Source organism: Cryptomeria japonica, chromosome 10, assembly GCF_030272615.1.
Source record: "Cryptomeria japonica chromosome 10, Sugi_1.0, whole genome shotgun sequence".
In the NCBI taxonomy this organism is placed as follows: Eukaryota; Viridiplantae; Streptophyta; class Pinopsida; order Cupressales; family Cupressaceae; genus Cryptomeria; species Cryptomeria japonica.
In genome coordinates, this window is record NC_081414.1 from 877080867 (window position 1) to 877094582 (window position 13716).

At 37.0% G+C, this 13716-nt stretch overlaps 1 protein-coding gene across 1 annotated transcript in view; it reads left to right on the forward strand.

The window, feature by feature from the left end:
* The first annotated feature begins 237 nt into the window (after positions 1–237).
* The window catches only part of LOC131052022 (anaphase-promoting complex subunit 6), a 257194-nt gene continuing 243715 nt past the window's right edge, over positions 238–13716 (forward strand). Inside the window, exons 1-2 of the mRNA XM_057986630.2 lie at positions 238–806; positions 12644–12769. Coding sequence (XP_057842613.1) covers positions 564–806; positions 12644–12769 — 369 coding nt within the window. The 5' untranslated portion in view covers positions 238–563. The remainder of the gene's footprint in view (positions 807–12643; positions 12770–13716) is intronic.

The following is a 13716-nucleotide window of genomic DNA, read 5'->3' on the forward strand; positions in this document are numbered from 1 at the left end:
AACTAAAAATTATTAAGACAAGTACTCGCCACTATGTGACACTTGTTATTATTATTAAATATAGACATTCCATTTGATTAGGCTAAATTAACATTAGAGTAAGTTGAGTTCTCTTCACATTTAATTTAAAAAAATGACCTAAAATTGTTTCCTTCTTAAGATACGGGAAGAGTTCGGATGGAAGGGAACTGTAGAGGAATTACGTAAAATTTAAAAATAACTGCAAATATCACATAATCAAATCTTAAAAAAACATACAGCCATTAATCGTATAAATACTACATCATCAAATTTATTTGGAGGGGAATTATTCAGACAAATTTGAACACTGTAGGTAACTGCATCGGAAGGAACTGTGGAGGAATTACCGTAAAATTTAAAAAGGGATAACTGCAAATATCACATTATCAAATCTTAATAAAACATACAGCCATTAATTGTATAAATACTACATCATCAAATTTATTTGGAGGGAAATTATTCAGACAAATTTGAACACTGTAGGTAACTGCCTCGGACGCTTTGATACATTTTGTGACCAGCGGCCGTGCAAATAAAAATCGATGGAGAAAGAAGTGGAGAAACTGCGCGGAGTAGTTAGGGATTGCATGAGCAAGCATTTGTATTCCTCAGCAATATTCTTTGCAGACAAGGTCGTCGACTTCACACAGTCGCCCACAGATTTGTACATGCTCGCGCAGGCGCTCTTCCTTGGTCAGCATTATCGTAGGGCCCTCCACATCCTCAGCAATTCCAAGATCACCTTTAAGGATCTCCGCTTTCGCTATCTTGCTGCTAAATGCCTGGTACACTCCACACAATTTTTCTCTCCCAACTTTTGCCAATGCCTCTTTGTTTTGCCCTTATTTGCAAAAGTAAGATTGTCATTTCTCTTTTCAATTTTGAATTTTCCTGCGTGGTTTTTTTGCTCAAGTCGTATTTGTGTCCAAAATGTTTATGCTTAATTTGAAACTCTATGTACTTTGAGTGTTGGTGGATGGGCAATGTCTAAATTGCATCTGAATTTAGTCAAAAGGTTAGTGTAGGGTTTGAAGTAAATGTAAATAAATTCTCATTTATTTAAGAGTTTGGTTAGGAGACCGAAACCCAGGTTTACAAGATACAAACATTATCGAAGGGATTTGAAAATAAAGTCCGTTGTGGGTATCCAGAAGGTCTTATATGTCAAATTGGTGTCTGGCTTGCTTGTGACCTGAAAAAACCTTTACCCTTTATAGTCAGAAACAGGCACAAGACTTTGCTTGAGATTTTATGTAGTGTTAGTAATGACACGCCATGAATGAGCTACTACATTTTGGAGAAATTTTAAGTATCCTCCAAACTGTATAATGTGTCTTGACTCTTGATCTTTAGATTAACACTCCCTAATTGTAAGATATTGATTCTTACTAAGGGAATTTCGTTGATCCAATTTAAGTATTGATTTCATACAATGTTCCCAAATACAGAACCTTGCAGCTTAAAAATTGTGCAAATAATTTGTGCGGCCTAATTGAAATTGATAGGAAGTCAAATGTTTGGTTGTCTTTAGACACCACATAACGAGGAACTGTTTTCAACAAGAATTTGTGATGCATAAATAACATCATTTCTTCACAAAAGACTTGTTGCTTTCCCTTATATTGTAATTACATATAACTTGTGTTTGTAGGTGCGAAACATATGGGAAGCCCCTGGGTTTTAAGTAGTAACAGAAACTAATACAAGTGGATGTAGATGTGCAACCCCCTAAATAGGATAGTAGATTGAAGCCAGAATATAACTATGATGGGTACATTACTAATGGTAATTTATATTCTATTTATCAGAGAAATGAGTAATATGAATAGTTTTGTTTTCTTTGGAAGATAGACCACCATATTCCCAGTGAAAAAGATATTTGCATACTATGTTATTTAAAATTTGAAGTTATAAACATAGAATACTTAGTTGTAGTTACATGATTTGTAACGAGGTCTGTGATCTGCACTTTTAATTTTTTTAGCTAATCTGGATCATAGACAGAATTCAACAAATGAGGAGATACCAAAGGATTTGGACAGGACATGGGAAAGTGTTGTGACCATTTCACACATCGCCCCATTGGAATGGGGAACCCCTCTTTTTTTGCTTTGTTTTTTGCTTCTCTTTGCTTGTTCTTCTCTCTGTTTTTGGGGTTTTGAGTGAGTGAGTTGTCTGTTTGGACTAGGGCTAAACCTTAGGGGTTCTTTTGGATGTTATTCAGGCCGAGTCTAGTCAAATTTTGAAGAATTGTTAAGTGTCCTCCCGAATAATTGAGATGATTGAAATTAGGTAAGTCTTTCAGGAGAGCCAAATAGGTCTTAGGTTAGGTCTAATAAAGGTTTTTAGGGTAAAATCCAATTTTGGCTAAGTGTTAGCATTTTTGAAGGAGAAATTGTGTGTTCTTGCCTAGGTGAGTTTTTGATCAAATTTTTGAAGCAAGATGATGCCTGAAACAGACAAATCGCTCCTGACCCTCAGAGAGGGCCCAGGGCGAAATTTATCCTAAGTGCAATTTCTTGTTTTTGATGGACTTGCTAACTGGTTCCTGGCCTTGAAAATGACCTGACTTTGCCTTGTGAAGCTGTTTGAGACTTAAATTTGAAGCAGTTTGGCCAAAAAGGGTAAAATCGCTCTTGACCCTTGTTGAGGGTCTAGGGCGAAAATGTTGTTTAAATCATATTTGTCACTGACTTTTCTAAATAGCTTTGTGCAGGGTCTCCTGGAAAGATGATTGAATGTGACTTGATGCTTTGGACGGATTGGAGACGTGAAAGATGGTGAATTTTGGAAAGAAAGGGAAAAATCGCTCCTGACCCTTAGAGAGGGCCCACAACGAGATTTTGATTTCCTTCATTTTGCAATAGAAAGAGACCAAGTTTTGATCATAAATGGAAAATAAAGGACTTTCTCCACCCGCCTGAAGAGGTTTTGACCTGAAATGATGAAGGACCTTGTGGAAATGACAAAAATTGCTCCTGACCCTCAGAGAGGGCCCACAGCGAGAAATCTTATAGGGATCATTGCTAGCCTTATTTGGTCGACTTAAGATGTCAAAGGCATGGGGATGGATGAAATGAGCACAATGAAGTATCCAGACTTGATCAAAGATGATGAATTGAAGGAGTTTTGCCCAGGAAAGGTAAAATCGCTCCTGACCCTCAGAGAGGACCCACAGCGATTTTCTTTGTGTGCACATTTTTGGACCTTTCTTGGACATGAATTTTTATTCATAGCAAAGAACAAGATGACATCTTCCTCGGCAAAGTGAATTTTAGGTGAAAAGTGAAGCATTTTGGTCCAGGTAGCAAAAATCGCTCTTGACCCTTAGAGAGGGCCCATAGCGAGATTTTCAAATATGCACTATTCTTACAAGATCAAAGTATGTTTTATGATTGGAAGGGTTGAAGGAAAGCTTGTTCTATCCATTGAATATAACTTGGAGGATCAACACAAGATGAAATCAACCTAAAATTCAAAAATCGCTCCTGACCCTCAGAGAGGGCCCACAGCGAGAAACCTAATATGGGAACTTTTCATCCAAGTTTGAGGAAAGCTAAGGTTAGACATGGGTTTGAAACGATGTTTGAAAAGCCTTGAAGTGAAAAGTGATCGTTGAGAATCAATATTTTGAAGGCAATTACAAAAATCGCTCCGGACCCTTAGAGAGGGCCCATAGCGATTTTCCAGTTTTCTCTCCTTTGTTTGAAGAATTGAGACAAAATCTTGCTTGGACAGGAGGAGAACGTGATGTGTTATGCCTTGGAGGTGATTTGAAGATTAAAAGATAAAGGAATTTCCAAAAAGTCGCTCTTGACCCTCATTGAAGGTCTAGAGTGAGATTTTCAAAAAATGCATGTTTTCTTCAAAATGGTGCTAAGGCAAGGTTAGGATAAGGCGAAGAGACCTCCAAAAACATGATGAATATTGTTTTGCCTTTGAAACTTGATGATTTTGGTCAGAAAATGAAAAATCGCTCCTGACCCTCAGAGAGGGCCCACAGCGAAAAATCGCTCCTGACCCTCATTGAAGGCCCACAACGAAATTATTGAAAATCCTCATTTTACCTTGCAACAACAAAGCGAGTTTGGATGAGATGGATGAAGGAGGAACATTGCCAAGTGATGAATGAAGTTTCAATGAAAAAGGGTGGATAATCCAGCTCAAAATAAAAAAATCGCTCCTGACCCTCAGTGAAGGTCCAGGGCGAAATTTACGTTTTCACCTATCTTTCCTCATAAAAAATGTCAGTTTAGAAGTGCAACGTGTTAACTAGATATCAATCTACCCTCCAGGAGATTTTCAAGTCAAAATGTGAAACATTCAAGGCTAAAATTCAAAAATCGCTCCTGACCCTTAGAGAGGGTCCAGGGCGAAATCCTCATGAAATCTCATTAAGCCTTGTTTTAAAAATTCATATTCTCCAAATTGCACTTGATCGCCAACATTGCTAATTTTGAGGCGTTTTGGAAAATTAAGATTAAATTGACATTAAATTAAAAACATTTTGGCATTTAATAAATTAATTTTAAGCCTTAAAAAAAATCGAACTTCTATCTTGGAGGCATTTAAAATTAATTTTTATTAAATTAAAATTAAATATAAAGCGCTCAAGGCCTTATTTTGATTTATTTTGCCAAGTCGGCCCCTTTTTTTTTTTTGGAATTTTATTTATTTTTTAACCTCTTTTTGCCAAGTCGGCCTAGAGGGAGCAAAGGGGTGAGCGCTCTATATATTGGAGGTGCTTTTTCACATTTCAAATCATTCAATCATTGCCTTAAGTGCGAATTTGGAGAGCTACTTGGAGGTGCGAAATCTGGTTGGCTTGAAGCGATTTTCTTTCAATTGTTGAAGACTAGAAGGAGGTGGAGTTTTATCTTTTCAAAAGCTAGAGGAAAATAAAAATGATACCCCTATTGGTATAAGTAATGAGATTGGGATAAAAATGTAGATCAAAGCCTTCTCTTGAATGAATTGTGCCTCCTCTAGCTTTTGAAAAGATAAAACTCCACCTCCTTCTAGTCTTCAACAATTGAAAGAAACACCATTCCTACTCTATAAGTAGTAGAGACCAATTACTACTTATAGAGTAGGAATGTGATTAAAATATACTTTTGATTGCCATGATAAGTATCTAGTAATCACATTCCTATAGTCCATCATGAAGTTCCAAACTGTAGACCTTGATGGAGGATCAAGGATAGTAAATATACGTGAGAATATCTAAATACTTTTCTTGTATAATTTGACATGAAAAAGCATGTGGTTTTTCATACATATTCCAAACTAGTTTACTACTTATAGAGTAGGAATGTTAAATAAAAAATCCAGTATAAGTGTGAAGTATTGCTATGTTAATTTTCACTTGAAGGCCCAAATTCTGTGTATAAAAAATCTCTCATACAACTAATAAACAAGCTGATGCATTATGTATGTCTTATTAGAATAACTTATGAAGTTGGAATAGCACATCAATGAGGTGGAGTTTTATCTTTTCAAAAGCTAGAGGAGGCACAATTCATTCAAGAGAAGGCTTTGATCTACATTTTGCCTAGCAAAATTCATCTATTTTTGCATCATTTCTTAGAGTTTAGTACCCAAGAGGAGGTATGGCGAAATCATCTTGACACCCTTATTGAAGATTTGATTTTTGAACATTTGTTTTGGAAAAATCTAAGTATCGCATGGCTAATTAGGAAATGATAACTCAAGATTTATCATGAAGTTTCCTAATTAAAATCTTATATCTTCCTTTTAAAGTTTAATTTCTACACTTCAAGATTTATTGCTAATTGTGAAATGTTGTGTAGGTGTCAAGATGGCGACTCCAAAGGCAGGAGCATCCACTAGTCGTCCAGCTCTCATCAAAGAAGATCAGAAGAATGACGAATTGGAGACCAGGATCGTGTCCAAATGGCGGGAAACTTTAGTGTGAAGAAGTTTCGAGAGGTCCCCTACATTGGCAAGCCATCACCTGTCGCGAAGAGAATAATTGAAAGTGGCATCATCAAGGCGGCAGGATTCCCTCCGTCAGTCCAGTGTCATGAGCTGATGATCAAGTGTGCCCGCCATTATGACTCACAATCAAGATCGATTGCATCCAAGGAAGGAAACACTTTAGCTTACCCTTCAAAGGAGGCTATAAGTGAGGCTCTTCATCTTCTAGAGCATAAAGATATGATTTACAAAAGTTTAGAAGGAGCCAAGTCGAAGATGATCCTGACACCTGTTTGAACCTCATCAACAAGAATTGGTTGCTCAAAAGTCATCCTCGTCTGAACAAGATTCCTAACACACCACATAGGATTGACTTCCAGGAGGAGTACAGAGATTTGATAACTTTGCTCAATCGAGTTACAGGGGCTCCTCAAACCTTCTACTTCGAAAAGTGGATGTTCTTCTTCATTCAAGTGATAGTCCAAGGAAAAGGAACACTTCATTGGGCTAGAATTATTAGCAATAGTCTGGACGTGCAGTTGAGAAGACTAAGGCCTACCAAGTCGTTCCACATGAGCTCATATGTCATATATGCCTTGATCAGGAGTTTCGAGTATGCAGGGCTACCTCATAGAGGTGTGATCGGAAGAGGACCCGGAGAAGTGAGAGTTTGTGACTCTCATGTTCATCTACATCATCCACCTGGAAGTGACTACAAGTTAGTCAATGATACCTTCACAATGAACATTACTAGGATATTGCAAGGCGGGATTCACAATCGATTATCTCTGGATGCACAAGAGCTTGTGAAGAGGTATGGTGTATGGTTCATCCAGTTTCAAAAGTTTACATACATCAGAGTTCAGGGATGTCCTTCACCTCCCTATATGTTGCCGAGATATCCGACAGACAGAATAGTGTTACTAGAGGTAACCAGACAATTGGTAGCTTGTGCAAAGGTATCCAGGCACAAACATGGAAAATGGAATTCCCGTACCTATCATATTGGGGAATTCAGTTGAGGTATGTCCTAATACTCAAGCTTCAGAGGGTGCAGAGAATGAATTAGCCTTGTATTCATTCACCTTCTTTGCCCCACGGGAGAATTTTGATCTTTATGGTTATATGGAGGAGACAGTTGCTAGGAAGTACGGACATGAGTTTCAGGTGGAAGACTTTTGGATGAATCTCTCAAGTGATTTAGAAGTTAAGAGGAAGATGCATTCCAGATTGCCTTTAGATTTCATCAGAAAATGCAAGGTTTATAGAGTAGCCGATCAAGCCTAGGACAACCGCAGATACCTCCAGTCATGCTATGACAAGGAAGATAAGAGAGTGAAGATAGATTGGAACGAGCCTGAGATTTTGGACTTGAGGGCTTTGATGGCTCCAGTTTTATCATGTACTCGCAGATGGGTGGATGTACAACATCAGAAGTTAAGAGAACAAAATGTACCAATGACTTTTACTTTGGAGGAAAGACCAGAAGAAGGGGGAGCAAGCATAAGTGAAGATACTTCTCATCCTAGAGGCGCAAAGAGGAAAGAAAGACTTGAGAAAAGAGAATCATCCAAGAAGAAGCAAGAGGCCAATCGAGATCGCCCATCAGGCACATCTTCTCGACATGGAAAGAAGGCAAGTCAAGCTGAAGGTCAAGAGAAGATGGTACCTGAGATTGATGAATCTATGGAATCCATGGTACAAAATGATAAGCCCGAGAAGGGACAAACACCTCAACATTCATCAAGTCAACCTCTACAAATTGATGAGCTATAGGAAGATTAGGGAAATGATGATGAAGCGACATCTCCTCTCCGAGAAGATGAACCCTTGCTTAAAGAAATACAAGTTCGAGAGACAAGATCCGCCATCCTAGATTGGTTGAAGGAGAGACTGACAAGGGTGATCGTGATTGAGGAGGAAGAAAATGTGATTGATTTGGAGAGCCTTATAGGAAATTCTCAAGAAGTAACGGAAAAGAAGAAGGCCACCAAGATGGCCAAGATGATAAGAGATGAGGCAGGATCTAGGAAATTGCAAATAGCTACACCAATAGTGGATAAGTATGAAGACGAAATTCTTGCAGAGGAGTATGATGTGGAAACATTTGAGCTTGGTCCACTCACTACTGAATAGGCAATGGATGAGGCAACCGATTCATTTGAGGCACTTAAGGACAAACTCAAGGAAGAAGTGGAAAAGAATAAGAGGCTTGAGAGAGAGAGGTCGGTGCTTGGAGAGGCTACTTTAGTCATCTCAATCAGCCCTTGAGACGTCAGGATCCAGCAGTATCTCCCGTGCAAGCACTTCCTCTTGAATCAGTTGGAGAAGCAGAAAGGGTCAAAAGCTTGGTTCAGCTTATGAGTTCTTGGATTGATAAATCCCACACGGTAGTCGTGGAGTTTGTGACAAGGATGATGAAGAAAATCCATCGAGCTATCCAGGTCCTTGAGATTATTCATAATTTATTGATTACTGTAGCCGCTTTTGCTCATACTAGAGATGTTATCATTCCTGTCCTGCAAGTAATAAGGCAAACACCAAGACGGATCCTGGCACAGGAAAAGATAATGGATGGAGGATCTCATAACCTATTATAGTGGTCAGCTCTGCTCCAGATAATTGAAGGTGTCATCCATCCCATTTAGGATCAAGTGTTTGAAGTATTGTGTACCATCCTTGGCCGACGAATCAAGATTGAGACAGATGTGGACATCCAAGAGTTGGAGGATAGAATCAAGGTCATCTTTTGCAAAGAGGAAAATATCATCACAGATGAGCAACGGGACCTGATGTTCACTACCATGCTCTTGATTGAGAAGATCAAAGAACTCGAACCTAGATGGGAAATAGCTTTTCTCACTGCTTCGATCAGGTCATCCACTTGGAGGAACGAATGAAGAATCTTCCCGAGATTCCTATTGCTGAGATCGAAGGAATTGTGTCTAGATTCGTTGGATATGCTAAGAAAGAGTATAGGAAAGGGAACAAGGTTCTAGAAGAAAGGTTGTTATAGGATGATGTGGCGTCTTAATTATCAGTGGTCTACGTTTCTTCGACTTTTGTGCCAATTAAATATTTGGCTATGCATTTAATAATGTTCATCTAAAAGGGGAACTTTTTGTAATAAACCCTAATTAGGGTTTAGGTGTCAGAATCTCAGCCATTGATCTTCTTTCGATTTGGGCCGTTCATTGTAATTGAGGATGCTATATATATGCTCACTCATTTTCATTTTGTCATTAGAAGAAAGTCAGATTAGATTTTAGAGAAAGAGATTAGTTAGAGAGAAAGTTATTGTGTAGTAAGATTGAGTAGTGAAGAAAGAATTTTGAACAATTGTTGTCCATTTGGCTTTGAGATCAATAAAATATTGAAGTTATGGTGTTTTATTGTAATACTTGTGGCTATCTTCATGGTTGTTTATCTTCTTGAATCATTCTCAGTCGAAGTAGTATTTAAGTTTGAAGGACTAAGTTTTGTGCTTGATCTTTGGTGAGATTCGTATCCATACCACTAGCTTCTTACTAATTGTAAGGACGCCTTGTGTGGTCAATTGGAAATATTGAAATTGCTTGAACATTCAATTATCATTGAAATATTGGCATGTATCTTTATGATAGTGTCTATAATCCTTGATGATTTGAAAACCACTAATCACCTTAGAAGATCGCACCAATTCCAGTAAAGTTGTAATCCCTTGGCAATACTAAAATTGGTAGAATCTTACCAAGTCTAGCCTACATTGAGTCATTCTTAGGATTAGAGTAAAATTCATCTCTTGAAAACCCTATCTTTTGATTTTTTTTTTTTAAGAATTTGTTAGTATTAGGAAAAATCCTGTTCCTGCAGTCGAGTGAGAGCAACACGGACCAGCTTTCAAAGTGCGTAAGACCCCTTGAAGAAACAGCATTCACAACGACCACTGGTGCTTATCCACACGTAGAGATCCTACAGCGAAGAACCTTGAAGTCACCTTGATTCCTTTTTGCGATATCTTCAGCATTCAGAGGCTTTACTCAATAGAGGATAAGGTACCCTTGGGTATTTTATTCTGTGTTTGATAGTGTACAAAATACACGTCAACAGAAAGGCATCCAAATTCTATACTGTTTCTATTTTCATCCTCTCATCTTCAAGTTTCACTAGACCGTATTACATGTTTGGTCTTCTTGAGAGATCCATAACACTTTACCATGGATTAGGACCACTAAGTAGCAAACCACAAATGCCAAAAATCTCAAGAACTATTAGAGGAACACTCTAGAGTTTTGGGTTGAGTTCTCATCCTTAGCTTCTTGATTTCTTTATAGGAGAGACAACTGGTCTGCCATCATCAAGTGAGACTGTTTATTGTTACCTAGGCATATAGAGGAGATATTCATGGTTATTTGATTTGAATTAGATGAAATAATTATCCAGGTGTTGCTAGAGTTCAAAATAGCTGATTTGATCCCAAAATAAGTATTGCAGTGATGTACCTGCTTGTTTAAACCATAGTTTGAGAACTCAGATTTGGCAAACATTCAGAGGCCCAAAATTTTGACTCAGATTGAGGACTTGGTAAAAATGGAACAAGTAAAACATTTATGTAAATACTCAAAATAAACTTAAATAATGCATGAGATGCATAAAGAATTGATTTAGAGAGCACAAGTCTATTTTGATTGTAGTAGCATTACTTGGAGTCGGGGTTTGACTTGGCAAACCAAAAGTATAAATGGAATTCAACTACTTGGGAGACTTCAACCTGCTGAAAAGTTAATAAAAACAGGAAAAATGTGCTGTTTTTGATTTTGTTATTTCAAGCCAAATATAGGGAAAAGCTCTACTTTTTTTCTTCTGGTGCAGCTGAAAACAAATTTTTAATTTTATGTTTTGTTTTTTGAAAACCAAAGCCAAGGTTTGTGGGTGATAGCTTATAGTGGGGTTGAGGGCCCCTTCCAGGTTTTGGGGGCAGTGTCCTAGCCTCCTAGGTGCATTTCCTGTCATGATATGAGGTAGGGATAAGGGGTGGAACCCCCTCCACCAGGTCCAATTAAAGGCTTTTGAGACCACAGGGACCTTGATGGCGGATGCCATTTGTCATAATTTTATTGCATTTAACCAACTATTTATAAATCTTTTTAAACACTTTGCAATCAATTTACACTGATGAGATCCGAATTGTTGAAGATGAAAATAACAAAAAAACACCAAAAATCAAGGTTTTATCAAGGGTCTGTAAATTTTTCTTTGGCAGCTGAGTTTACAGGAAAGATTCAATGAGTAACTTGTGTGTTGTCTGCAAGATTTGGTTCACAAGAAACTCAACCCGCAGAATTACTTGTGAGTTCAGTGAGAACTTGCTGGGTTTGCTAACTGTGATTTAAACCCTCACAATTTCTTAGTGATGCCAATAGCAAATAATCAAGCCAGCCTTGTTCACAACCCCTCTCTCAATCTCAACTTTAAGCCATAACAACAAAAAGTCATTAATTTGAAAAAAAAAGTAAAAACACGTTTCACTCCTTTCAGCTCTACATATTAAAATCTTTTTTCTTGGAGAGAGATGGTTAGTGTTGATCCATTCTCTTTCTAACCTTAGCTGACCCTAAATTAAAAATTCTATATGATTTTATGTATGCTGTGGAATATTTGCTCGAAATAATTCTATATGTTATTTTTTCCTCCTTTTTTTTGTTTGAACGAATTTCACTTTTCTAAATTTCTTGTATTTTATTTTCTGAACATGGTTAGTATGCTTTAAACTTAACACTCTTTTCTGTGTATGTCTTATAAAATTCTCTATGCTTTAAAGATTTAAACTTTAAACAACTCCAACATGGGTGAATGAGAACAAACTAGAAATTGTGGAATTCATCTGCTCAACGAGTTGAAGAAAAATTGAAAATATTCTGAGAGATAGGCTGATCTTTTGAATAAATAAATGGTTTTGAACAGATATTTCCAAGGACTAATTTCATTGCCATGGTAAGTATCATCTTCCACAATTTGTCATTTAGTCTTCAACAGTCTTCAAACTAGGACAATTTCTCATTGGTTTATTTTACTGTACAACTCAAGGCTCCAATTGTCTACCCATTCTAACAGGTCGAATGGATCAGGCTCTTGTACCATGTTGCATTTTTCATGTATATTAACTAAAAGTAAAATTGCAAACAAGAAGCACAAAATATTTACATAAGATTTGCTTCAAGGGTTCACATTTGTGAAAAAGAATAATGACATTTATAAATTTATAATGACTGTTAACTTTCTAACTATTCTTACACTCCTGAATCTCATGTCTGTTCGCCCTGTTTGACCTTTTAATTTCTCAACAGCATTTAGAATTCTACTACCCCAGCATACATGTTTACATATTTACAATCCTCCAAGCATATGTAACTGACCCTAAGTATGATTACCATCCCAAACAAGGTTTACCACCAATGATGATGTTTAGTGGGAATGTTAAGGGGCATTGTGTTTTGTCTTAGGGTTTTACAACTTAGTTGCATGTCATTAGTCTATAGCTTAATTGCAGAGATATGTTGTACAAATCGATGCTGGACTTGCAGGGGCTGCTTTATATTTGTTAAATTTGAATCAGTTATTTTCTGAGATGAAATAAGAGAGTGGAGTTTCCATAACTATAGATTTACTTAAGAGTCAAATTGATCTAAATTTCAACTTTGTCTAGGAGGAAATGAAAGAATGGCAACAATGCTTAGAGATGCTTGGAGATGCCAAGGTTAGAGAAGATGGAACTCTGGAAGTCCCAGAAGATCAAAACATGGAAAAAGATGCAGAGGATCAAGAGATCAATGTGAGTTACTTTTATAAATTTTTTATAGCCTTGCACTTCTCTTGGTGGTATGACTATATTTCTGAAAACAAGATACAATGAATTTCCATCCACATGTAATTCAGTTTATTTAGAATGTTTTAACTTGTAATGTTTTTCGGCATTTACTTAGTTTGCTATGTGAAAAGAAATTTATATATGTTGATAATCTGGATAATTATGAGACAAATATAACTATTTCAGTTTAAAAGATGTTCTTAAGAGACTATAGAAAGAAAAAGGATCTGATGAAAGAATCTTAATGTCCTTAATTTGATTGTCTTATCCATTCTTCATATGAAGTAGATGATAATTATTGTGAAACCTCGTAAAGTGGAAGTAATGAAAATATGTTTTACTATCGAGTAGCATTAATTTCTATACCTGTTATATTCGAACATATAGAATCTCACAGATTGTGAAAGAGAACATGTCAGTTTGAGGTTCATCCTTGGGCATTAAAGTGGATTGGAATTTAGAGTGAAAATAGTTTAGTTGAGCCTTAGTAGAATATAAAGAAACCAACATGGTAGATCCACAAATTTCTAGACCAAGAAAAGTGTTTTTTTGGGAGTGAACTGATGTAGAAAGTCTACTTTCTTTCAGTTTACTTGTGCATGTGCATGTGCCTTATGTAGCTTGCTTTCCTTTATGATTACCTACTTCAATTAAGTAGCTCATTTGTGTTTGCTGGTATCATGTGGTGTCGCCCATGGTAATACTAACCTCCTTGTTTTCCGTCACAGCTGTTGAATCTTGTTCAAACTCAAATCATTTTTTTTCTCTCCTGTCTTTCATTTCTGGTTGGTCCTTTCATTTGAGATTCCTCCTCTATTTCAGCCTTTGTTTTACAAACTTGATACATAGAGGTACTTTGCACATTTTGCTTTTGTGAAAGTTTCATGCGGATTTAAAGACAACTCCAATTT